The 26,824-nt window shown below is 46.8% G+C and overlaps 1 protein-coding gene across 4 annotated transcripts in view; it reads right to left on the bottom strand.

Moving 5' to 3' along the window:
- LOC131591434 (nuclear respiratory factor 1) overlaps nt 1-26,512 on the bottom strand; it is a 65,301-nt gene extending 38,789 nt beyond the window's left edge. For 3 of the 4 annotated variants that reach the window (XM_058862138.1, XM_058862140.1, XM_058862141.1), the window contains exons 1-5: nt 26,443-26,512; nt 9,801-10,032; nt 7,751-7,865; nt 4,750-4,876; nt 3,621-3,761 (exon numbers count right to left, since the gene is read on the bottom strand). In XM_058862138.1, the coding sequence (XP_058718121.1) occupies nt 3,621-3,761; nt 4,750-4,876; nt 7,751-7,865; nt 9,801-10,023 (606 nt within the window). In that variant the 5' untranslated portion in view covers nt 10,024-10,032; nt 26,443-26,512. Of the gene's footprint in view, nt 1-3,620; nt 3,762-4,749; nt 4,877-7,750; nt 7,866-9,800; nt 10,033-26,127; nt 26,149-26,442 lie in introns of those variants that run through there. The other variant, XM_058862139.1, reaches the window with a different exon arrangement.
- Nucleotides 26,513-26,824: the final 312 nt, after the last annotated feature.

Raw genomic sequence — 26,824 nt, 5'->3', positions numbered from 1 at the left:
CATTTTGGTTGGAAAAGACCTTTAAGCTCCCCAGCACTGCCAAGGCCACCCCTGCCCCACTTTGTCCCCAAGTGCCACATCCACAGGGCTTGGAAATCCCTCCAGGAATGGGCACTTCCCCCCTGCCCTGGGCATTTCCAGTGCCTGACCCCCCTTTCCATGGAGGAATTTTCCCTAAAATCCACCCTGAGGCTCCTCTGGCCCATCCTGAGGCCGTTCCCTCTCCTCCTGTCCCCGTTCCCTGGGATAAGATCCCAAATCCCCCCCGGCTGTCCCCTCCTGGCAGGGAGTTGTGCAGAGCCAGAAATTCCCCCTGATCCCCCTTTTCTCTGGGATGAGCCCCTTCCCAGATCCCTCAGGAATTCTCCAGCCCCTTCCCATCTCCCTCAGGAATTCTCCAGCTCCTTCCCATCTCCCTCAGGAATTCTCCAGCCCCTTCCCATCTCCCTCAGGAATTCTCCAGCCCCTTCCCATCTCCCTCAGGAATTCTCCAGCTCCTTCCCATCTCCCTCAGGAATTCTCCAGCCCCTTCCCATCTCCCTCAGGAATTCTCCAGCTCCTTCCCATCTCCCTCAGGAATTCTCCAGCCCCTTCCCATCTCCCTCAGGAATTCTCCAGACCCTTCCCATCTCCCTCAGGAATTCTCCAGCCCCTTCCCATCTCCCTCAGGAATTCTCCAGTCCCTTCCCAGCTCCCTCAGGAATTCTCCAGACCCTTCTCCCGGTGCTCCAGCATCCCCAGCTCTGTTCCCCTCTCTGGACAGAGGCAGGATGTTGCATCCATTGATCCCTGAACTCATTTCAAGCTGCTTTTTCCATATTACACATGGAATATGCAGCAAAGCACCTTTTTGCCATCCTGTCCATGATCCACCTTCCACTGCAGGGCCAACACTCACCCTGACATGCTCCAGGTTCCCTGGCTGAAACCTGGGGAAGGGAGGAGAAATAATTCCTCCACAGAGGAATTTATTTAGAAATATATTGCTCATAGTCCAAGGGAGGAAAGAATTTGTTCTCCAGAAACACTACAATAAACAGGGGTTTGTTCAACTCTGAGTGAGCAGAGCTGGGAGAAGGAGGAAAAACCAGAATGGAGCTGCAAAAGGCGAGGATTTATTATTATTATTCACTCCCAAGGATTTATTATTTAGCAGTAACTCTGCCCAATAATTGATTCAAATAAACCTGCTAGTGGCGGTTGGGTTTTTTTTATTTTTTGGGGTTTTTTTTTTGAGTTGCTTGGTGCAAAAACAGTTAAAAATCTCCTTCCCTCATCAGCAATGCTCCTTGTTTCCAGCTGGATCAATTACTGGTCCATGGGAGCTGAGGGCTCAAGCTACTCAAGGTACTTGTTAAGGAGGGTTTGTCTTTAATCCACGGGGGAGACAATCAGCAGCGCTGTCAGGGAGAGAGGACTTGGCTAATTAGTGCCCTAACGAGCCCAGGGGGCTCTGCCACAGGTAATGTCCCCCACATCCCTCAGGTGGGAACATTCAGCCACTGTTCTGCTGACACCAACATCCAAAAAATCAAATTTGTGCTGAAAAAAAAAATATCCAGCAGCACCTTCCATTTTGTGCCCTTGGTAGTTTGGGAAGGGCTCAGGTGAGCTCGAGGATGGAGGATTTGGGAGAAGGTGTGAGAAATGTTTCTTTGCCACCCTTTGACACAGTTAAAACACTCAGAGTTTTAATTTTTCACGTTAAATTCAAGAATTAATGGTACTCAGCTATCCCATTCCCAAATGCAGCAGCCCAAAGCACAACCAGGCCCAGCTGGGAGAGCAGGAGAGAAGTTGGCAGGAGCTGAAGAGGCACCACCGGGATTTTTGAGAGGCCCAGAAAAACTTTTATTACCTCCTGCAATAACTAAAATAAATAAATAAGTAAATAAATAAATCATGGGGGCTTTAAAAAAAAAAACCAAGAAGTCAGATTAAAGGACAAATCACAGTGAGAGCTGACTGAAGCACTGAACTCAGCTTGGTTAAACTCAGATTATCCAATTTTACTCCTCAATCACATCAAGGAGCAACAGAGAATGAGTTGAGGGACAAACTCAGCTGTCACCAAAGTCCAGAAAACACCAAGATTCCCACCCTGTGAAGGCTGAAAATCCCACTGCAACACAGGTTTTCCTGCCCAGCCCAAGGTGAGAGAAACATCTTTGCCCAGGCAAATAAAGGCTTTATTTCCCTCCAGACCACTGGGGAAGCAGAGCAATTAAAAGGAGAGTTATTTTCACCTCCTCACTGATGACACCTCTACACCTGCCTGCTTGCACCTGCTGAAAGCAGAGGCCTCATTTTTCCAGTCCCTGCCATCCTAATTATATTTATATATATATTTTTATTTTTGTTTCAGTTTTAAGCAGGGTTTTGTGCAACTTGGTTGCAAAAAAAAGCTGATTTTTTAGCAGAAAATACAAATAATTATACTGGAAGCTCTGGGAATCGGAATTTCCACAATAAATGATGACACCTCTGTGCACAGCTCAGGAGAAACCTTTCCACAAAACTCTTCTGAGCTACCTCACTGTGCTGGAACGATGAGGGCCATTCCTAAAAAAGATCTTTGTTTTTCTACCATAAAGCAGCAGGAGAGGATTTGAAATCAGAGGTTCTACATCAGCACTTTGGGCTGGCTGAGCAAAGGCCCTGCAGGACAAGGAGGAGAAAAAAACATTTCCATGGTACAAAAGCTGCTCCTGCAGGTGCCACCTTTCACAGGAGTTTAAAAATCCAAGAAATCATTTTTGTCTTATTTGTCAGGGATTGGGAAAACGATCTGGACCAGCCAAAGCACAGTGAGCTTAATGAAATTTTATTATGAGTGTGAGCTTGTCTGATTCCACTAAGAAATGGTGTTTTTAGCAGGGTGTGACCTCTGCAGAGCACAGAAAAATCTGCACATCTTTGCCCTGCTCCAACACCATTTTGTGTGCTGCACTTTCCATCTCGCTGCTCCCTTGGGAAAAAAATTGCCTTTCAGCATTTGAAATGTGTTGATATTTCAAATTACAACCCTCAGAGCCTCCTGCAGGACACACCTGCCTGAATTCAGGTCCTGCATCCCTGGGGAAGGAGATTTCCCTGCAGATGAAGCTTCCCTGGGGAGTCCCCGGCACTTTCTCCCAGCAGTGAGGTCAGCAAGGGGCTGGACCTGGAGAGAAAGGGAATTCCCACGTGCCCAGGGCAGGTAATTCCCTGTCTCCAACAAAAATATCTCGCTCAGGGTCTGATCTGGGGTTAAAACTTTGGCAAACTCCCCTCTGCTCCAATCCACAGCAAGAAACAGAGGAGGGAATGAACTACAGGACACAGAAAGGCGTGTCCCAACCTAAAGATTGTTCCTAAAGCCTGGAACAAACATTTTCCCTGTTCCCACTTTCTGGGATGCTCCCAGCAGCCTGACCTCTCCTCTTTCCACGGAGAAAATCAGCAAATCAGCATCACTAACAAAGCTCCACATCCAACCACAGCCTGAGCTGTCACAGCCCCAGGGGAAGGAGGAGATCAGAGCCTTCCCCTGGAGAGAAGCCACACAAAAAAAAAAAACCCAGGATGTGACTTTGAGATGCCAAACATTCCCTCTCTTGTCCCCTGCCTCTGCTGCTCACCTGGGTCATCTTGTCCACGGAGACAGGGATGCCATCGATGGTGAGGGGAGGCAGCTCCGAGTTGACCTCCTGAGGGGCCGGAGCGTGCTCGGCCAGCGCCGATTCCAGGTCTTCCAGGATGGTGCTCTTGTACTTGCGTACCTGTGGGGAGTTGTTAGGCTCAGGTAAACAAGGTGAGCAGCAGCAGGAGAGGAGCAGGATGCAGCCACGTTCCCCAAGGTGCTGCAAAGAGGGGCACAGCTGGCAGGAAACGCCCAGAGGTCCCCGAGGCTCAGCCTTTGCTGATGAAACTTGAAGTAACACTGGCAAAGGAAGAATTTGGGGGAGGAAAAAGTTCTGAAGCCAGAAATTGTCATGGGCAGGGTCTGCAATAAGGTGCAGGAGCTGGCAGCAGAGCTGAGCTCAAACATGTTGTTGCTTGGGGTTGTTTATTCTGGAGAAAAGGGGGATCAGGGGAGAATTTCTGGCTCTGCACAACTCCCTGCCAGGAGGGGACAGCCGGGGGGGATTTGGGATCTTATCCCAGGGAACGGGAACAGGAGGAGAGGGAATGGCCTCAGGATGGGCCAGGGGAGCCTCAGGGTGGCAGCAGCAGGAATTTCTCCATGGAAAGGGTGGCCCTGGAAGTGTCCAGGGAGGTTTGGAGTGTCCATCCCTGGAGGTGTCCAAGGAAAGGCTGGAGGTGGCACTCAGAGCTCTGGGTTGGGGACAAGGTGGGGATTGGACTTGATGTCCCTGCTTGTCCAAGCTTGGACTTGATGATCCCAGAGGTCTTTTCCAGCCTCAGGGATTCTGGGATTCTGTGATGATGACCTGTTCCCTCTGATTTTTAATTCAGGGTATTCCCCCCTGGTGAGATGTTCCAGGCAGACATTCCTGCAGAGGAGAGAGGACCTCAGCGCTGCCCTCGTGTCGGGGAATCACAGGAAAATTCAGGCTGGAAAAGATCTCTGAAATCACTGATTCAACCAGGTCCAGCACTGCATTCCATTAAACCTAAAAACTCTGTTTTCCAGGCTTTTTAACATGACCTTCAGATCCTCACCAGGCTTCCAGGGCTACCCTGAGCAGAACAAAACCTGCAGGGAAGGTGAGGAACTTCTTTCCTCACTTTCCTAGGGACACCTACCACATTCTCCAAGGGTGCAGCACCGAATACTTTGAAGACAGGGTTGGGTTTGGAGGGTGAGATGCACAGGACGATGGCCTGCTGCCCCACTCTGGTGGTGTACTCATCCAGCGTGGCCCGGAGCTTCCTGAAACACAGGAAAAACAGGGAATGAGCTGAAAGCCCTGCAGAAACACAACCCCTGTGAGTGCCAGCTCCTTTTCACAAAGCAGGTGAGAAACAGAGCCCCAGCTGCTCAGCTTGGCCACGTATTGGGTTTATTCCTCCTCTCCACAGGCCTGCTGTGCTCCCTGCAGTCACCCAGCAGCTCAAATGTCAATTATTCTCCCTTCTCTCATTTTCTCACTGATGAAAAAAGAGAAATCACCAGAGCAGCAAAGCTGGGGCAGCAAGAGTCTGCACTTCCACTCTGTCCTAGCGACACAAAACTTGTGTTTTGCTGAATGATTGATCAAAAGATCCCTGCAGACAGAGGCTGTTTTACATCCAGATCATAGCAGATCATCTCCTGGCCAATTTATTTCAGTCTCCAGCACCAAAGTCCTCCTCAAACCAGATCTGGAAGAATTCAAGCTACAGGATAGGCAAGAGCTAGAAATATTGCAACAGCTCAGCACAGGAAACCCAGGTGTCCCAACACCTGCCCCATCAGCAGCTCCCTTCGGAATTAAAACGTTCCACTGGATATTTTCTGCCTCTTATTCCCTTTTAAGCAGTGCAAGAGTCAGAAATGGTGGCAGAAACTCCAAAAGAGAGAGAGAAGTAGCGTTTTCCTCAGAAAAATCTGAGCACTCCATGAGGTGACAGCTCAGTCCCTGTCCTGGTCATTTCAGAAATGACTGAAATGAGTTTTTGTTGCCAAAAAAGCACCTCCAGCTTTGATCCCACAGCCAGGGGTTTGAAATTTGATTCCCAGTGGGGTGAAAATCAAGCACAAATGTGTGTTCAGCTGAACAGAGAGGGGAAAAAAAAAGATGTTTTGTCATTATTTTGATGTAGTAAAATGAAGTAGTTGAGAGAAAGGAGAAGAAATTATTCCTTCACTGAGCAGTTTCTTTAAAAATAGATTGTGTGATATATATAATATAATATAATATAATATAATATAATATAATATAATATAATATAATATAATATAATATAATATAATATAATATAATATAATATAATATAATATAATATAATATAATATATCTATATAATATATCTATATAATATATCTATATAATACATCCATATAATACATCCATATAATATATCATATATTATATATTAATATTAATAACATTATATATAATATCTATATCATATTATATCATATCTATATAATATATACTCTTAATATAATTAATAATATATATTAATGTATTATATTATATATAATCTTAATAATACATAATATAGATTAAAATCTTAATAATAACAACACATTATATTCTTAATAGATAATCTTAATATTAGATATAATATTGTAAACATTAATAATATATATCATATATTTAATACCTTTTATTTTAGTGTTTTTCTATTTATCTATATTTTATATTTTTATATTATATTATGTATATAATAATAAGGTAATTATAATTTTATGTATTATATATAATTATGGTTATATATAATATATTTTATAATTACAATAATTATATATATATAATATTAAATATATCTATTATAATTTAATCTTCATCTATTAAAACATATTCCTGTTTCAAGGGAGAAAAGGATGTTTTCTTCAGAAAAAATTCAATAAACACAGCTGAGCTGGGGGAAGGAGGGAAAACCAGAATGGAGCTGTAAAAAGCAGGGAGTTCACTCCCAAGGATTTATTATTTACCAGTAACTCTGCCCAATAATTTAACATTAACTACCCAATGAGATCCCAAACAGCACAAAAAAGCAAAAATTGCTTTGTTCCAAAAGCTAGGGAACAGTAACAGGCTATATTATTTTAATATTCACAAATGTTTCCAGGATGTAGAATTTCTGCATCCCATCAGATCCGGTGTGGCTCGGGGGCCATCAGGTGGGCAAACAGCCTCAGAGCACCTGGAATGCAACACCTGGAGAGCTGTGGAGCTCTGGTGTCTCCACAGGAAGCTTTTTAAAAGCCAAAATAAAAATGTTTCAGCTCAGGCAGGAATCTCCCCTTGATTATTCTTCCTAAAACTGTGCGTCTTCAACGTGGGGTTTGTCCAACAGCAAAGGAAATTTGGATACACACCCACTGAATTTGTTCCCAGAATGGTTTGATCAAGCAGAAAAGGATTTTTTTGTGAGGCAGATAAATCCTTTGATGTCTGGCTCTGAGATCCAGGAGAACACTGAATTTTATACAACATGAAATTGATGGGAATGTTTTCATGGTGACACGTGAAAACAACTCTTAAAGTTAGATAGAAAAGTTAAAAGTGTGAGTGTGTAAATTAAAGTTTTTCTTAAGTCACTGGGTGAAAAGTTCAGAGTTTAAACCAGTTTAAAAAGCAAAAAACAAGATAGGAGGATTTAGAATGTTGTCTCTTTTCCTTCTCTCTTCTTTTTCTTCTTCTAGAGGTTTTTGGGTAATAGCAGGTGATTGGACAGAAAATGTCACAGTGCAGCACACAGGTGATGGATCATTGGGTCATTAAGAGAAATAATTAACGTGTCTATTGTTAATTGGATAAAAATAAGTATCAAGATAAAAGAACTGCGTAGTTCAGGGGCCATTTTGTGCCATCAGAGCCAAAGTGAGCCAAAGAGACAAGATGAATTAAACTTGTGCAGAAAGTCTGGAGAGACCTGTTTTGTGATAACATCCTAATTAACACAAGAGAAACAAGATCCTAACGAGCTCTGGAGTTTTCTTCTGATCTGGAAAACTGAGATAAACAGAACTCCCCGTGAGAGAGGACCCCAAAAGATCTCAGCTCAGAGGAGCTGAGAAATCAAGGAGCAAAAAATGCAAGCAGAATCAGAGAAACAGATGAAAAAGTTTCAGCAGGGACAGGTGAGTGCTCACCTGAGCAAACGTGTCTGTTGCCTCTTCCGAATGGAGGGGTTGGACTCAAAAACGTGAGGTCGCTTCCGTTTTTTCCCCGTTGCCACAGCAGCAGCTGCTGCCATCCCCACAGGACCTGGAAATCAAAGCACAGAGGGTCTGTCACTGCCATCAGTTCAGGAGGGACGTTGTCACCGTGTCCCCACCAGCCAGGAACGGGTGCCCAGGGTGTCCCCAGCAGGGAAAGTGACACAAATCCCTCCCTGAGCTCTGCTCTCCGTTCCCCAGGCTGGCAAATCCCAGCTCAGTCCTGGGTGAAAATCACATACTTCATCCCAAAGTTTACAGAATCCTGGTTTTCATCTTCCAAAGACACTGAAAAACTCCCAAGATTTTGACTGATCTGAGGAGATCCTGGTGGCTGTGAAGAGGAAAACAGATACAGCTCCACAAATCCTGCTCAGACACCTCAGCTGCAGCATCAGGAGTCTGAGGCTTTCCTGAGGGATTAAGGACCTGTTCTAACGGGAAAGAAATGCAAAAATCCAGAGTCTTCTGAAGACCATCCAGGCCTGAAAATCCTGTGTGCTAGAAGGGAAGGGAAAATAAAAATCCCTGCAGGATGGGAGGCTGGAAGATTCATAAGGGGCATGGGATGCTCAGGGGGTGGTGGAACCTCACAGGTTTGGTTTAAAGCCTGATACAGAGTCAGACCAGACTCCCAATGCTCAATTATAATTTTTCAATTATAATTTTTTCAATTATAATTTTTCTGCCAATCTGGAGGACATTTTGGCTCCACTGGGTGGAATCTGTGATTCTGAAGTATTTTCCAAGTCCAGATATGTCAGGATCTTCTGTGGATCTCCCTGGGAGAGGCCTAAAACGTGAGCTCCCTAAAAGCAGCAAGGCCGCGCTCCCAGGTTATTTTTTAGTGTTGTTTATGTGGGGCCTGAACTAATTTTTGCTCTTTGACATATTTGGTATTTTAATTTTGTGACTTGAGGCAACGTTTTAGCAGGGAGCTTTGTAAACCAGCAATTCCCAGCACTTCTGTGATCCACACAAATGATGTGGGATTCAAAGCTGCAGGGACATTTTCCTGTGGAATATTCCTGTGGGTGGGATGGACCAGTGATGCCTTAGGATTTAGTTTTTATATTTTTCAGATCCTGCACTGCTTTAGTGTATAACTCTAAAACTCCATAGCCTGACAGCTGCTGTTCTCCTGTTTTATCCAGACAAAACAATTCCTCTCTAGGCCTGAAACTCAAGGACACCTCACAGCCTCAGGCCTCGAGAGATGCAAACAAAAGTGAACTGGGGGGGAAAACTTGGAGTAAATTACTTCATCACCTGAAGCTGGAATTAGAGGATTAACCCCTGATATGTAAATGAACCAAACCTATAAGTGCATGCAAAACTCGTGACCATCGTCCATCCTGGCTGCAGCCTCTGGAGGGATTCTGACTGCCCAAGGTGTGATGTCTCAAGTTTTGGCTTTTGAATTTTCCAGATTCTGCACAGCTTTAGTGCCTAACTCTGAGCTTCACAAAGTGTCAGCGAGTTCTCCTCACAGCTCAGACACAACAATCAAACAGATTTTCAAGATACAACAAATTATCAGACACAAGAATCCTGTCCCAGCCCCAGAACCAAGGAGTTGCTGCAGCTTCGGGCACAGAAAGTTTAACCAGCAGCAAATTGATGGAGCAGACTGGGATGATGGGGATTCATTAACTGAAGCTGTAATTGGACAATTAACCCCGATATGGAAATGGACCAGAAGTTATAAAAGTGTGAAATTCCTGACTCAGAGTCCACCTTGGGTGGAGCCTCAGCCGCGCTCCTGCACTGCCCGAGGTGCCACCTTTAATAAATCCCAATTTTATTCCTTTAACTCTGTCCAGCCTCTGCTCCAGGGAGCCTCTCACAGCATCAGGTGATAAAATAAACACCCATTTTATTCTCTTAATCAGCCTCTGTCCTAGGCAGCCACTCCAAGGCATCACCAGGAGGTGATGTTGGTGATGATGATGATGATGATGATGGAGCAGCCCCCTGGCTTTACCTGCAGCCGCCAGGTGAGCGGTGACCTCGTCTGCAGCCGTGGAGTTGAGGATGTCGGAGTCGTCGTAGGAGGTGTCCTCGGGCGAGGAGGGCGAGTCCTCGTCGGCGCTCAGCATGCTGTGCTCCGTGTAGGTGGCCACGTGCACCTGCTGCACCTGCTGGGCCACGGCGTGGGCCTCGATGGTAGCCATGTGCTCTGCCTGGGTCACTCCGTGTTCTTCCATCAAGAGTCACTGGCAGAGGGGACAAAAAGCACGGGCTGTGAGCACGAGGGACAGAGATCACCTCCTCTGGGGACAGCGGATCACGGAATCACAGAATCACAGAATCACGGAATCACAGAATCACAGAATCACAGAATCCACAGAATCACGGAATCACGGAATCACGGAATCACAGAATCACAGAATCAGAGAATCCACAGAATCCACAGAATCACAGAATCCATGGAATCACAGAATCACGGAATCACGGAATCACAGAATCACAGAATCACAGAATCCACAGAATCACAGAATCACAGAATCACAGAATCCACAGAATCACAGAATCCATAGAATCACCCGGTTGGAAAAGACCTCCAAGATCGAGTCCAGCCCAGCCCCAACCCCTCAACCAAACCACAGCACCCAGTGCCACATCCAGGCTTTTTTAAACACATCCAGGGGTGGTGACTCCACCACCTCCCCAGACAGAAAATTCCACTCTTTTATCACTCTTTCTGTAAATTTCTGTATATTTTTCCTAATATCCAATCTAAATTTCCTTGGTGCAGCTTGAGGCTGTGTCCTCTCTCTGTTTTCTGGAGAAAGAGCCCAACCCCAGCTGACCCCAAGCTCCTTCCAGGGAGTTTAGAGAGCGCCAAGGTCTCCTCTGAGTCTCCTTTTCTCCAGGATAAACAACCCCAGCTCCCTCAGCTGTTCCTCACAGACCCTTCAGCCTCCTCTGGATGCACTCAAGCATCTCAACGTCCTCTCTACGCGTCTACAAGAAGGAAATAACTCTGCCAGGAGCCAGGAGAGGAACTTTAGGTTAAAGGTTTGGGAAAATCCACAACAGAGCACAGCAGCCAGCCACCAACATCCCTGCTGGAGGAAAGGTCCCCAGGGATCCTGCAGCCCTGGGGTTCCATGTCCCTCACCCACACCTTGAAGGGTCAAAGCTGGGGCTTGGTTTTGCCGTGTCATGTTCCAGATTTCAGGGAAGAGGCCTGAGGGTGACACAAAGTCTCCTCTGACCTCAGTAGCTCAGGACACGAATGAGGACGCCAGTAGAGAATCCCAGGATCACTGAGGATGGAAAAGACCTCCAGGATTGTCGAGTCACACCCCCATCCCCAGCCCAGAGCACCGAGTGCCACATCCAGTCCTTCCTTGGACACCCCCAGGGACAGGGAGTCCTTGGGCAGCCCCTGCCAAGCCCTGGCCACCCTTTCCATGAGGAAATTCCTGCTGATATCCACCCTGAGCCTCACCTGAGGCCATTCCCTCTCCTCCTGTCCCTGTTCCTTGGGATACGATCCCAAATTCTCCACAGCTGTCCCCTTCTGGGAGGGAGTTGTGCAGAGCCAGAAATTCCCCCTGATCCCCCTTTTCTCTGGGCTGAGCCCCTTCCCATCTCCCTCAGGAATTCTCCAGCCCCTTCCCATCTCCCTCAGGAATTCTCCAGCTCCTTCCCATCTCCCTCAGGAATTCTCCAGCCCCTTCCCATCTCCCTCAGGAATTCTCCAGCCCCTTCCCATCTCCCTCAGGAATTCTCCAGACCCTTTCCAGCTCTGTTCCATTCCCTGGACACGCTCCAGCCCCTCCAAATCTTTCTGGTCAGGAGGGGCCCAGAGCTGGAGTCAGAGTCCAGAAATAGGCAAAGCCATCAGAACCCAAGCACAAATATCACAGGAAAGTGATTTATTTAAGGTGTCCAGTGGTAAAGCACCGAGCAAAGCAGCAGCTTACGGAGTCAGCAGGGCCCTGGAGCACACACTGGGAAGACAGACCTGTGCAGAAGGACCAGGATGGGAGGTAAAGGGATATTTTCAGTCTGTGCCTGCTGCACATTTGTGGAAAAGAAATGGCACATCCCTAAGACATTTTCAAACAGGAGAATTAGAACCTCAACCCTTAAAAACAGATTCCCCAAAGGGAATCTGTGCTCAGGGTAAAGAGCAGAAAGAGGTGACCAGCAGCAGGGAATAAGAAAATAAACAAACCAAAAAAAAAGATTCTGATTTTGTAAGCACAGTGATGCAATCACAGCTCCTGACTGACACCAGATCATGGAATGCCATGTGAGACACGGGAACCCAAACCATTTCATCAAGAGGGTTATTTTGACCAAACAAAGAGGTTGCAGCCAGGTGTGGGGGGTCTGTCTTTCTCCCAAGCCATAGGACGAGAGGAGCTGGGTTCAAGCTGTCCTGGGGAGGTTTAGACGGGATTTTAGGGAAAATTTCTTCTCCAAAAGGGTTGACAGTGGAACAGAGAAGTGCTGGAGTCCCCATCCCTGAAGGGATCTAACAGACCCTGGGGACATGGTTTAGTGGTGGGATTGGCAGTGCTGGGGAAGGGTTGGAATATTCCAGTCTAAGGGACAGCAGAATTGTTGTTGTGAGACCGTCACAAACCTACTGAGGCTACAGCTAAAGCCAAACCAGCTTCAGACTCCCAGTCCTCCCTAAAAAGCAGCTGGAGTCCGATGATGCTGTTGTCCAACCCTGTTTACAACTTGGGTTGTAATATTAGAGCCATCCAAAAATAGCAGGAGTTCAAACGGTGCCAGCGAGGAAGGGACTGAGATGTCGAGGTACATTGAGACAAACTGAAAATTTCTGGTGGAAAAACAATCAGCCCTAACCTCCTCCTTCCAAGAAAATTTTGCCATCACCAGAGGAAAATGGGTGGGAAAAAAATATTTCAGGTAAATCCTTATGGATCAGCTTAACAGATTTCCTAAGACACCGAGCTTTTCTTGATGGAGCAATGCAATGTTAAGTTATTTCTGTCAAATTTTTTTAAAACATCCATGGAAAACTGTGATCAGAATATGATTGATAGAGCACAGTAAAGTCCATCAGGAGACAAGACCCCAAGAAAATGGACAACACCATTGGAAGGAAACCTTCCACTCAAATGTGGCCTACACCTAACACCACAAACACTGAAACCTTGGGAAGCCGTTCCCATATTCAAATTATTCCTAAAGGATTCCCAACACAAGCCAGGCTTTGTGGGCCAACACCTTGACTGGTGAAGGTGTCACCATCCCTGGGTGGGGCTTGGATTTGAGCAGGGACCCGGGCACAGGGATGAAAGGAAAGCTGTTCCTGGTTTGCTTTAGAGATGAGCATTCACCACTCCAGAAAAGGAACGTTGATCCCTGTTTTTCCCCCGAAACCGGAGCGCTTTCAGGCGCAGGGAAAGCCTAATGACACGGCGGCGACTGCCAAGACATTTCCTGGTAGCCGTGGCTTAGTCCAGAAGGCTTGGATGACAGCCAGAAGTAGTTTTAAAGCCATTTTAAGTGCTTATAAAAAACATGAGGATAAAGTCCCTCCCATCACACGGTGCAGCTGCTTCATGAGCGTGTCAGGGGTTCCTCTGAGGTCCTGCCAGCCCTGACCGGTGGCTCTTGACACGGTGGCAGGAGGAACACCAGAGACAGGAGGAAATTCCACTCAAACCACTGCAAAGCAACAGGAATCGGTCGCAAATCCCGTAAATTCTGCACCAAATTCAAACCCACGTGGGTTGAAACGAAGGCCTCGGTGGTGTGATTGTAGCAAGCCATAACTTGATCCATAAAAATCCCACGGACACCATCCAGGTTAATGGGTGCTTAAAGCTGATAAAGTAAAAATTCCACACCAGAAAAAGTCATGAGGAGCAGCAGCACCATGGAAAAAACTCCCTTACACAGGTAAAACCTGGAATTATTTTAATTATTTTAAACCTTTTTGCCGCTGGAGAGGTTTTGCTTCAGATGCTGCAGCGGACACGACTGAGACAGACTGAACCTGGAGATGAGCATTTATCCTCTGGAATGTTAAATCATGAGGCTATTTTTATCAACTCAGCCCACATCTCATTAATTTGAAACCCTGCTCAGATCAGCAATAAATAAAAGAATCGCTGGGTCTCGCTTCTTCGGTGGTTTAAATAATTTTGAAAGGAAGCAAAATAGGAATTATATGGAGATTTTGAAAGACCTCATGCATGCTCATGAGAGGTTCCCTCCTAGGGTCCAACCATGAAAGGGACCTTGGGGGATGCAGGGGCAAAGTTTTAAGTGAAATTAGCTAGATTTAGATCAGACAAAAGGAATAAATTCTTCCCTGTTGCCCAAAGCAGCTGTGGCTGCCCCTGGATCCCTGGAAGTGTCCACGGCCAGGTTGGACATTGGGGCTTGGAGCAGCCTGGGAGAGTGGGAGATGTCCCAAAAAAAGGGGACAGCACTGGATGGGCTTTAAGATCCCTTCCAACCCAAACCATTCCACGATTCCACCATTCTGAAATAGGGTGGGAACAGCCAATGGCAGCCAAAACACCAAATATGAGGATCTTGTGTTTAAATTGATCAATTGGTTTGACGTTCTTAAGAAATTTGCTTCTTTGCTAATTATCCCGATTGTCAGGGTTCAGCCTTCATATTTTCATATCCAGAGTGAGTCATTCTGGGTGGAAAACCAAACGGGAAAAGCTCATCTGCACTCTGTACCACCAACATGAAAACAAACACGACACTTCATAAACGACGCTGAAATTTTATAACTGAGACGCAGGAATTAGCGAATCCCCAATGGCAAACGGAGAGATCAGCTCTCACACAGACTGCTGAGGCTGCACAACACTCTTGCACTCTTGCAGATTGAGGCTTTTCACATCATTTCCCCCAAAATCATGCCTTGTACTCAGCAAAAGCATGGAGGAAGGGAGAGACAAGTCGATGTCGTGGTTGCTCAGTCAGCTCGGGGGACATCAGATACTCCCTGGGTTTTTTAATTTATTTTGGTTTCCTTTGCTTTGTTTTTTGAATTTAAAGGATTTATTTGAGAGGGTCAAGCCTACACTCTTAGGAATAATCCCTCTGGTTTGTTTTCTGGTTTCTTTCAAAGGAATGAAAACACTCCTGGTTTTCCTTCCCCGAATTCTGTTTGATCTCTGCTCACCAATTCCTTACTGACAGCCCTGCTCCACACAGGAACTCGGCACGGAGCACTTTGGCTGGCACTACACAGGAATCCCAAAAAAGAAAGAGAAAATCTGGTTCATTCTTCAAGCTGGTCCCACTCCTTGTGCTTTCACTTCATGGAAATCCTGCTCCAGGTGTTTTCCAGAAAACCTGCAACACCTCCTGCCTTTCTTCTGCTCTTCTGTGAAGCTGACGAGCATCTGGAGTTTAATGGCTTCAAAGCTCTGCCATAAATAAGTCATTTTCTCAGCATTAAACAACTTCACACTGGCACTTTTGTCCTGGGAGGCGGCTGCAGGTTCTGGATGGTGACCCAGGACTTCCCACCTGCTCCTGCTGAGCTCCTCCTCACTCCCAGAAGGGTAAGGAAAACCCCACTTCCATTTATTTCCTTCCATTTATCGGCAGCCCGCGGCGGGGAGGGATCAAAAGTACCTTTGATGATCTGGGTTGATGTGATGTGAAGGAGATTTTTCAGTCAACTGGGTCTCACTTGGTGGATTCAATCAGATTAAAAAGCACTTCCTCTGCATTTAGTGCTCAGGAATGTGTTGTTTAAAAAGCTGCTCCCAACTTCCGGCTGCGCCTCTCGATAAATTCCAATTTCCCTGCAGAGGCAGCCTGGGATAATTTGCGAGTGAAAACTGATCTTAGCAAGAAATCAATCACTGGCCATTTACTAATAAAATGAAATCCTGTTTGAGTGGAATTATACCTTTGAAATTGTCCAGTCCTGCTTTTCCTGTTCCGGCACAAGACCCTCTACGCGGTTTTTCAGGAGAGCGGGAACATCCTGGTTCATCACCTGCACATTTCTGATACATCACATTTTGATGGTCATAACCACAGAGAGCCAACCTCATCTGTGACCAAACACAAATCCAGGGATGGAATTCCGTGATTTTCACTGTGAAATCAGCGGTGTCCGCCAAACCTCGTTAGTCTTGAGGGATTTGTGTCTTCCCTCTGATGAGAATGGCCAGAAACGAGGTGGTTTTGGGGTTCCTGGGATGGTCTGAGGGGAGGTGTTGGGGTCAGAAGCACAGAAAACAGACATTTTATTTATCTGTGGTGCCTGACACCCAAGAGAGCGCTGAATTTCACGTAACACCGTGGAGACAGCTTTTAATCAGAGAAATTGGGAATGTCTGTAAGTAGATAGAGTTTTCTTAACTCACTGGGGGAGAAAGTTAGAGTTTAGGGTTTAAGCTATATTAGAAAATAAAAGACAATATGGAGAACTTTCCCTTTCTTCTTCATCTTCTTCTTCTAAGTGTTTTTGGGTAATAATGAGTGATTGGATAAAAGAAATCTGCAGTGCAGAACACAGGTGTGGGGTCATATTCTTCATGAGAAAAATAACTTACTTGGTATTTGATTATTGATTATTTGATTATTGACTATTGGCTCTATCAATCATATTCTGATCACAGTTTTCCATGGATTTTTTTAAAAATTTTGACAGAAATAACTTAACATTGCATTGCATTGGATGATTGGATTATTATATTGATTATTGGATTTGTTATACTCCAATTTTAATTGGAGTAATTATATCAAATTACTTGATTATTTATTGGATAAATAATCAAATTATTTAAATATATGTGGATAAACAGACACATAAAAGACCTTGGGGAGATTCTTCACTCTCCCTTTTTCCACCTTTCTATTTTAGTGTGTGGAGCTCCTTGTGTTCTGTGGATATGTAATATGGATAAGGAAGGAATAAACAACCAAGCCTGAACATGAGAAAATAATCTCTGTCTTGTTAATCTCGGTCCTGGGGAAGAGGAAGCCAGCCACCAGTGTCAGGGAGGATTAGAGGACAACCTTTAAAAAGGAGGAATGGCCAAGCCTGGTGTTGTCCTGGCTCTGTTCCTCCTCCACCTCCCAGCCAGGGCGTGGAGCTCCCTCACGGCATTTCCTGACAACGCTGGAAATGAAGGAATCGCTTCCAGGAGAAATCAGAGCTGCCAGGAGCTCCGTGCCAGCCAATTCCAACAGCACCAGCTTTTGGGAAAGCCCAGGGAAAAGCTTCCACTCCCACCACCAAAGCCAGTCCTGGACCTTCTCCTGGTCTTTTCTCCATGGGGACAGGAGAAAGAGGAAGATCAGGTGTCCCCAGCGGGTGATTCCAGACTCCAAATCACAGAGATTCGGCTCTTTCCGTGATTTCCACGTTGCATTGGCATCCCTCACCGGGTAAAAATCATTCATTAATTTGTATTTAGGGTGAATTTGATACCATTTCTGTATAAAACTGCGCCTAGAGGGAATCACCCCAGTGGGTTTGATAAGCAAACACCATTCACCAGGATAAGCTTGATTAATATCTCACTTATTACCACAACTCATTAAAAATGCACATTCAAATACCAAAATCCCATTTTCCACAGGGGAAAAAAACCAAAAACGCTCCATTTTTCATGAGGAGAATTTTAAGGTTTACACCTCAACCTGATAAAAAACAGCTTTTTTTTTTTTTTTTTCCCCCAGTGGAGCACCTGCCCCTCTGGAAACTGCACAAGATTTTGGATTTGGATTTTCTTGGGAAAGACTTTCCAGGATTTTCCAGGACTGGAGACACCGACTCCTGTCAGCAGCACAACTGATAGCAGGCACAAAGCAAGATAAAACACTCCAGCCTATTCCCCTCCTATCAAGATTGAAGTGAACATCTTATTTACGTGGCTGGCACGGATGAGGTGACTCAAACACCATGAGGAACAACAGGAACCACCTCTCGTTCCACAGCGTCCTCCTGTGGCATCACATTAGTAAAATGATCCTTTTAATTAGCATGGGAAACAACAACAACAACAACTAAATAAATAAAAAATAAATTTTAAAAAAATCCCAATTCTCCCGGTCTCAGCGTGAAAAGCCCTGAAATCAAATGGATTCTAGCAAACAAAATCAAAATTCCTTCTACTATCGCGCTTTTTCTGTCACAATCTCACATCAAAGTGCAAAGAAATCCCCCTGAAGGAAAAAAACCTCACATGTGGCAGGTGTGGAAAAGAAACAAATAGGATTTCACAGGTATTTATTAGGATAAAACCTCCTACTTGCTGCTGAGAGCTGCCACTGGGTGATGTGACAGGACACATCACTGACTCCTTTTTGCATCTCCATTTCAGATATTTAGCACCAGGTGAACACAAGGATGAGGTGAATTCCTGAGTCCTCTCCAAGACTCTTCTCAAGCTTTGGCAAATAGCCAAATTTGCCAAATATTAAGAAGAAATATTTTTTTCTTAATATTTGAAATATTATTTCAAAATAATGATATTGAAGAATATCATTTCTTCAATAAAGAAATAATTTCCCAGTGGAATCGGCCCTTCCCAGGAAGACCTCGAGGGGAAAAAAGGGCACATTTCACCTTTGGAAAAAGGCACCACCACATCCCAGCCTGTGCCAGCCGAGTGTAACCCAAAACTGGAAGTGAAACTGCACCCCAGAACTGTAAACCGCTGGATGGAATTCTCATTTAGCATTCCCGTGCTTGTCCCAGGCTCCACAGGAACCATTTGGGGGTGACTCCCCCTTACCAGGATCCACCTTTTTCCCTAAAATCTTTTTGCAGGATCTGCCACAAGTTTAGGAACCAGAACATGAAAAATGCCATTCTCTGAGGTAATACTTTGCCACCTTACACGCTTCTCGCATTTTATTTAAACAGCCACACAGAAATCCCAATTTTAACCTATTTTCCTCAGACCTGCAGAACCCAGGAGTCGTTTTAACAGCGTGAAGCGAGTTACTCATCTTTAGTCAATTCAGCTTTTTTTTTTAATTAACAGGCAAAAATGTTTTTTTAAGAATTCCTAACCCAGTAAGCACAGGCTGCTGTTTGGTGCTGGCTCGGCACAGAGGCGGAGCCCTTGGGATTACTGCTGGAAAAGACGGGAGAGCCGGCTGCTGTAAGGTGCAAATGTTCCCAGTTTTAATCCTCTTTTATGGAGAGAGAGGATTAGTGGTTATGCTGGAAAAGAGGGTGGCAGTGGGTAACACAGAAAGGTTTGAGCAAGAGGGCGGTGACGGAGATGCCGCGGCCTCGTCCCAACGTGTGAAGGATGCACGAGTCCAAGGAGCCTTGGCCACATCTGGGAATATCCTCAGCTGGAAAGGATCCACAGGATCATCGATCCAACTCCTGCAGAGACACGTCAACAATCCCACTGTGCCCCTGGAGCGGTGTCCAAACGCTCCTGGGCAGCCTCGGGGCCGTGATCATCCCCTGGGGAGCCTGGGCAGGGCCAGCACCCTCTGGGAAAGAACCTTTCCCTGAGATCCAACCTGATTTCCAACCTGGAATGGTTCCATACCATTCTCCTGGATCCCATCCTGCTCACACCGAGTAGAGCTGTCCCTCCTGAGGAAGCCACAGCCCCCAGTCTCTCCTCAGCCTCCTCTCCTCCAGGCTGGACAAACCAAATCCCCTCAGCTGCTCCTCCTCCGGCCCTTTCCCCATCCCTGTGTCCCTCCTTTGGACACTCTCCAATAGCTTTGAGCCTTTTTTTTCTATTTTGGTGCCCAAAATGACGATGGATCACCCTAAGGACTCACATGGCATTAACTCAACGAGATCAGCACATGGTAAGGACAGACAGTCCTAAAATCCGTGTTTAATTATCAAACTTCCACCCCAAATGGCAGCCTGGCCACCCTTTCTTGAAGGTCAAGCGGTTCAAGGACGCGTCTGCTTGGCTGCCCTGCGAAACACCCACTTGAGGAGGGAAAATTCCCCAGAAAATCCACTGGGAATTAATCAATGTAAGGACCTGGAGCTGCTGGAGAGTCCAGAGGAGGCCCTGGAGCTGCTCCAGGGCTGGAGCTCCTCTGCTCTGGAGCCAGGCTGGGAGAGCTGGGAATGTTCTCCTGGAGAGGAGAAGGATCCAGGGAGAGCTTCCAGCACATTCCAGGGCCTGAAGGGGCTCCAGGAGAGCTGGAGAGGGACTGGGGACAAGGCCTGGAGGGACAGGACACAGGGAATGGCTTCCCACTGCCAGAGGGCAGGGATGGATGGGATCTGGGGAAGGAATTCCTGGCTGGGCTGGAATTCCCAGGGAAGTCTCTGGATCCCTGGAATGTCCAAGGCCAGGCTGGACAGGGCTTGGAGCAGCCTGGGATGGTGGAAGGTGTCCCTGCCCATGGCATGGGATGAGGTCCTTTCCCAACCCAAACCATTCCACAATTCCATGAAGCCTCCAGGACCTGGAAAAGGGAAATGTCTCCTGTGCAAACACAGCAGGTACGCGAGAAAACCCCGCGTCGCGCCCGCAGCCTCACATTCTGCACCATCCAAAATCTGTGTTTTCTGGAGCAGGGGGAAAAAAAGCTCATTTCCAACCCAACTACACCAGAGAGATTTCCCTGCCAGTCTCTCAGGTCTAAAGCACCTCCAAGCCGGGTTTAAATTCCGATGCCACATTTCCCTCTCCGCGCTGACAGAGCCTGTTGAACAGGCCGGGTGTTCTCCGTGTCCCCTCCGTACGCGGCTGCCTCTCCCACACGGGCACAGGGGACTTTGCAGACCCACAGGGAACATCCAGAGCTGAACCATCCTGGAATTGCAGCCCTGACCCACCCTAACTCTCTGATTTTCCTGCGTTGAGCACGGTATGCAAATCCTGCGGGAATTCCGAGCTTTCACAGCTCCTGCGACAACCCCGCGTTGGATACGCTGAGAAGGGACCGTGGATTTTTATTTGCTGCTACATTTTGTTCTTCAGATGTCTTTCACGTCTCTCCACCACCACCACCTCCATCTACATATGCTTGTGATTATCAGGCCTGAAGTATTCCAACCATTCCCAGGGAAATTCAGCGTTTCCTCCTGGAGCAAGAGACCAAATTCACCGATTCACCCCTAAATCCATGGGGATGCTCACGATGCAGAATTAATAAACCTGAAAATAACCCAACTTTCAACCCAAAGCAACCACGGGGAGAGCTCTGAATCCACCAGCTCCTTCTAGGGAGGGAAAAGAGCAGCACTATTTAAAGTTCCTTCTCCTTCCAAAGGGAAAGCAGGAGTTAAAGGATTTTCCTGGTGCCCAAGGAAGCGGCTGCAGAAGCAGCAGGAGACTCTGATGGCTGACACCAAGAATAAACTTCTTCATTTACACAGAATTTCTCAGCATAAATAAAACACGGGAACTCCAGGCTGTGGCTTTGCAAGTATTTTTGACCCAGAGTATGGGGAAGTTTTCCAAGTCATCCCTGTTTGATTCCTTTAATTAGATGGTTATGTAATCAACAGTGGGAGGGACTCGGTTGCTTCTGGATTGGCTTCCCTGGTCACACTGGTTAGAAGAAAACTAATATAAATATAAATACAAAAAATATATTTTCACCGCTTCTCCCTTCCGTATTTGAGGCCAGGTGAATTTTGTAGGACCAAAAAAGTTGAGTTTCCCTCCGAGTCGCTGCCGCTCTGCAGGATCTGAGCAACCCATTTATTATTTATAGGCAGCACACAAACAGGTAAAATAATTCATACAACTGCCAAACAAAAATAACAACAAAAGCGATGCTCTAAAGCAAGGAGACTCCTGCTTCCATCCTCTGGCACAAAACCCAGCAAAAGCAGCACGGTCCCCGAGAAAGGGTGGAAAACAGGACGGAAAGGAGATGCTGGAATTCCCAATCCTACTGAGACAGAATTCACCTGCCATCCTAAGGGGTTTTTGTACAGCTACCTCTTCTTTTTTCCCTTTTTTTTTTTTTTTTCCAGGAGGGAAAGATGGAATTTCATTGACATCAAAATGTCAGCGCGGATCAGGACGAGCTGCGAGCTCCACCACAACACAGCCTGCAGCTCCCCAGGTTCCATCTGGCAGCGGAAGGGATTCCCTCTTGGACTTCTTCTTGGATTCCTCCTCGGAGTTTGGCACGTGATTCATCCACAACAAAGCCAGAGCAACCTCAGAGTCCTTCCCCAAAAAAAGGGAGCGCAGCTTTGGTTGGCTGGGAACGCTCTCTCGCACTCCTGGTGAAACCCGGGAACCGCTCCTGGTTGTAGCCGTGGGATTCCCAAAGGATTACGAGCTCTGAGGTTTCCCACAACAAAGTGGGACTGTCCACCTGGCAACTGGATCAGCCCCACCAGTTTTTGGGACAAAAAACCAAACCAAACCAAACAAAACAAAACCCCAAAAAAACAAAAACCAAAAAAAAAACAAAAAACAAAAAAAACCAAAAAAACCCCCACAAAAAAATAAAAAAAAACAACAACAAAAAAAAAAAAAACAAAAAAACCCACCCAAACCAAACCAAACAACAAAAAAATCCCAAAAAACACCAAACAAACAAACCAAAAATAAAATCCAAAACAAACTAAAAAAAACCCCCACCAAAACCAGAAGGACCAGATGCAAATATTGAACCCCACTGCAAATGCTGCAGTGGGTACAGAACAATCCGGAATTTCCCCGGAGCTGGAAGGTTCTGGATGGTCCAGGTTGAGCTGGGAAAGGTGAGAGGTTCCTCCACCCCTGGCACAAAGCCTTGCACAAGTGTGGACTTTAAAACTTTTCCCTTAGGCTGGGAAGTGGTGAAGGGCTTCTGGTGGAAGTTTTAATTTCAAGAGATAAAAGACGCCGACGATGCCCCGAGTTTTACGGATTGCAATATTTGGAAAATTATAAAAAAATAATTTTGCCAGGATTTAATTACCTGGTTTTGGATTCACGGGCAAAATGAGCTGATGAAGAGATTCACGAGAGCAGACACTCAAATTTAATCACTGAAATAAGCGATAAACGGATCGGGGCAGGGTTGTGGATCTGCACCCAGCAGTGGGAATGCGGGAAAGCATTAAAATGAAAATTAAAAAGCTGAATTCCAAACCCTAAGAGGATGGATTCCCTTTTAAACACACACAGGGCCACTTCATCCAAGGGAATGGCTGGAGCTGTGTCAGGGGGTTTAGGATGGATTTTGGGAAAAGATTCTTCCCCCAGAAGGTAATGGGGCACTCAACAGTACAACTAAAATCCCCACTGTGCAGCAGAAGTTATTTTAGAACCCCCCAAAAAATGGTTTAAAATTATTTTAAATATCCTGGGCACTGGGTAACACAAAATATCTGAAATGTGGTAGTTTTTTTTTTCCCCACAGATCAACTCCAGAAGCGGCCTGAGGAAGATAAAGTCCAAGGCTGAATTTCACAGAACTCCCTGCACCGAAAATCATCAACACAACCCCACCGCTCCCACTGACAGCACAAAATGTTCTTATGTAGAAAAGTCTGGATTAAATTTTCTTGGTAAAAGGGATTCAAGAGCACAGTAGAGTTCACTGTGCCCTGCTGCCTTCCTGGAAGACACTTTTTTTTTAAAAAATAATAATTCCCAAACCCTCCAAGAGAGAGAAACTGCATGGAAATCTCCCTCCTTTGGAAAAGCAATGGAAATATTCCCAGATCTTGTGCATGCACATGGCAGAAGCTGGACTTGACCGGCCTGGAAGGGAGATGGACACGAAGAGTGGTCCCAGTGCTCCCAGTCTGGGCTCCTCCACCCTCCTGGAGTTCCTTGGTTTCCCCTACGAGGCTGAAATATTCCAGGCCTGAACTTGCCAGGAGTTAAATTGCCTGGTTTAAGGCTGAAAAAAGGTGATCCAGGCTCCTGAGAGACAGAAAAGTGATGAAATCCCAATATGTGAAGAATTCCTCATGCCAAGACAGCTGTGGTGGACATCAGAGCAGCTGACCAGGCATGGGGGCTTCTGTCCAGGGAATTCCAGACAATTTAACCGGTGGGATGAACCTCACGGTGGCCAAACTCCCTCGGGAGCAAAGCGACCTCTGCTCATGGAATCGGGAAATTGGTGAAGTTGGGAAAGCCCTCTGAGAGCATCGAGTTCAACCATCAACTCAGCACCACCAAACCACGGCCTCAGAGGATTCTGAGGATTCCAGGATTCTGAACAATTCCAGGGATTCCACCACTTCCAAAGCTCTCCAAAGCTTAATTCTCCCCACCAAGTTTTCCATTTTCCTGGTGGAGCTGCACAGAGACCTCCAATCCACAGCAAGGATTCTCTCTGGTACAGCTGGGTTTTCCAGGATGGTTTAATTTAACTGCTGGAATTCTGAACAATTCCAGGGATTCCACCACTTCCAAAGCTCTCCAAAGCTTAATCCCCCCACCAAGTTCTCCATTTTCCTGATGGAGCTGCACAGAGACACAACCTCCAATCCACAGCAAGGACTCTCCCTGGCACAGTTGGGTTTTCCAGGATGGTTTAATTTAACTGCTGGAATGGTTTGCTGTCCTGGTCAAATCACCTCTGTCACACCAAACATTTCCTAAATCCTAAAAAATTCCAAGAGCTGCGCGAAACCCGCAGGGGATGAGGACTGGGTTTATGGCTTGGGCACAAAAAGTCATCATAAAACCTCACAAAAATGACGCCAGGCTCATGAAAAAACAACCAGGACGCAATAAAACTCCATAAAAACCAACCCAGACGCTCTGCAAAACACCAAACACACCAAGAAATTACAGGGGGAGAGGATTTAAATGAACACTGAGCTGGAACGATCTGTGGAATCACGGGATGGGTTGGATGGTAAATCCCAAACCATTCCTGCCATGGCAGGGACACTTCTCACTGTCCCAGAGTGCTTCAAACCCCATCCAACCCAGCCTTGGACATTTTCAGGGATGAAAATCCTGAAAAATCAGTTGCTACAACCCTCAGCTTTTCACAGGTACCATCATTGTCATCGTGCACTTCCTCTTTCACCAATGACAAAAAAAAATAAAATAAAAAAAATAAATTAAAAAAAATCTTTGTTCCCAGTTTTACCACCAGCACGAAAATTTCAGTTAAAAAGATGAACAATTCTCTCACCTACTTCCTCAGTGTTTGGGAATTAAAAGTTCACTGTGAGAGGCTTTGAAAAGGAGCAATTGTGATGTGGATGAAGGAGAGGAAAGGCTAAAGTGAGGATGGACATGAGTTCACGTTGGGAATCCTCTCTGGATGTGGGAAGAGGGTCTAAAACCGTGCTCAGAGACCAGCAAGGCTTAGAAACAAAACCACAACAGCCAGGCCCTGCCTAAGGGATTAAAAATCCCAAATTCTGGAAATAACAGTTCAGTGAAGGAGAAAAAAAGAACCAACCCAAATAATAAAAATATGAAGCAGAACTCCCAAACTTGAACAGAGAAAACATCTCCCCACCCAATGAAAATCATCTGTAGCTGCAAGAAAGCTTAGACTTGGTAACCTCAAACACAGGAAGAGTTTTGAGCTGAATTATTTCTGTCCCTTAATTATTATTTACACAAAAAAAGGTCCTGAGCACCTCAGTCACAGCCAGGTCTGTCCTGAGCCAGATGATTTAGAGCCCATTTTTTTGGGTATTTTAAGACATACCCAGTTACACCCCTTTTTATAGGCAATTTACACCCTTTTTTTGGGTACTTTAAACGGAGAGGAGATGAGTGATTAACACGTTTCAACTCGCTCCCAACCTCCTGTACAGAGGGAGGAAAATTACAGATGTAAAAAATATAAAGAAAAATAAAAAGGGAGGGAGAAGAGGGTAAAAGAGGACAAGAGAGGGATGACAGGAAATAAAAAAGGGGGGGAAAGGGAGAATGAAGGGGAACTTCATTAATGAGCTCAGAGGTATTTTCCAACTTAATTGGTTCTGTGATTCCGGGAAAAAAAAATAGGAGGTGAAGGGGGAAAACAAGGATAAGAGGGGAAGAATACGGGGCATGAAGAGGAACTTCATCGAGGTTGGACTCATTTATCTCTGAGGCCTTTTACAACCTGATTATGAGGGGGGAAGGGGAGATGAAGGGAAAAAAAATGGGGTGTGAAGGGAAAAAAAAAGAAGGTGAAATGAAAAAAAAGGGGGGGTGAAGGAGAAAAAAAAAAAGGGGTGAAGGGTAAAAAAAAAAAAAGAGGGTGAAGGGAAAAAAAGAAGAAGGGGTGAAGGGACCGAAAGGGGATGTGAAGAGTAAGAAAATGGGGGTGAAAGCAAAAAAGTGGGGGTGAAAGCAAAAAAGGGGGAGGGTGAAAAGGGGGGAAAAAAAGGAGAGATAATGGGGGGGGGGAAAAAAAAAAAAGGGTGCTGAGGGCCAAAAGCAGGAAGGAAGGGGCTCCGAGAATACCAGGAAAAAGGGCGAAGCAGAAGCCCCGCCAATGTCTGCGGCCGCGGCCCAAGTTCCCCGCCCGGCCGGGCCGGGCTCAGCCCGGGCCGCAGCTCCGAGGCCGCCCCGCACCCGCCGCCCCCGCCCCGAGCCCCCCTCGCCGCTCCCCCCGCCGCCCTTCCCGGTCCCCCCGCGCTGCCCCAGCCCCGGGGCGGCCCCGCGGGCCCGGCGCGGCCGGGCGGTCGCGGCCGCCGGGGGAGCGGGTGCTGGCGGCGGGGGCCCCGCGTTGGTGCGGCTGCGCCGGGGCTGGAGGAGATTGCGCGGTAGGACGCTCACCTCAGAGCGGCTGCGCTGCGGCGGGCCCGCGCCGCGGGGCCGCGGCGGGCGGAGGGCGGGCGGCGGGCGGGGGGCGAGCGGGGCGGCGGCGCGAGTCGCCCTCGGCCGCCGCGGTGGCGAGCGCGGGAGGCGGGGACCGGCGGCGGCGGCGGCGGCGGAGGAGGCCGGGGACAGCGAGAGGGGGGGAGCGGGACGTATGGCGTCATAGCGCCGCGCCGCCGCCATCTTGAGGAGGGCGAGGGCGGCGGGGGCGGCCATGAGCGGGAGGTCGGGCGGGGGAGGCGCCATGTTGGGGGGGCGCGCGGGGGGCGCGAGGGGGCGGCGCCATGTTGGGAAGGTCGCGGCCGTTCCCGCCTCAGGGGCTCTGAGGGCAGCGCTGCAA

The sequence above is a fragment of the Poecile atricapillus genome, chromosome W, assembly GCF_030490865.1.
Source record: "Poecile atricapillus isolate bPoeAtr1 chromosome W, bPoeAtr1.hap1, whole genome shotgun sequence".
NCBI classification, from domain to species: Eukaryota; Metazoa; Chordata; class Aves; order Passeriformes; family Paridae; genus Poecile; species Poecile atricapillus.
The sequence above is the reverse complement of the archived record's forward strand: the minus strand, read 5'-3'. Positions and strand labels throughout refer to the sequence as shown.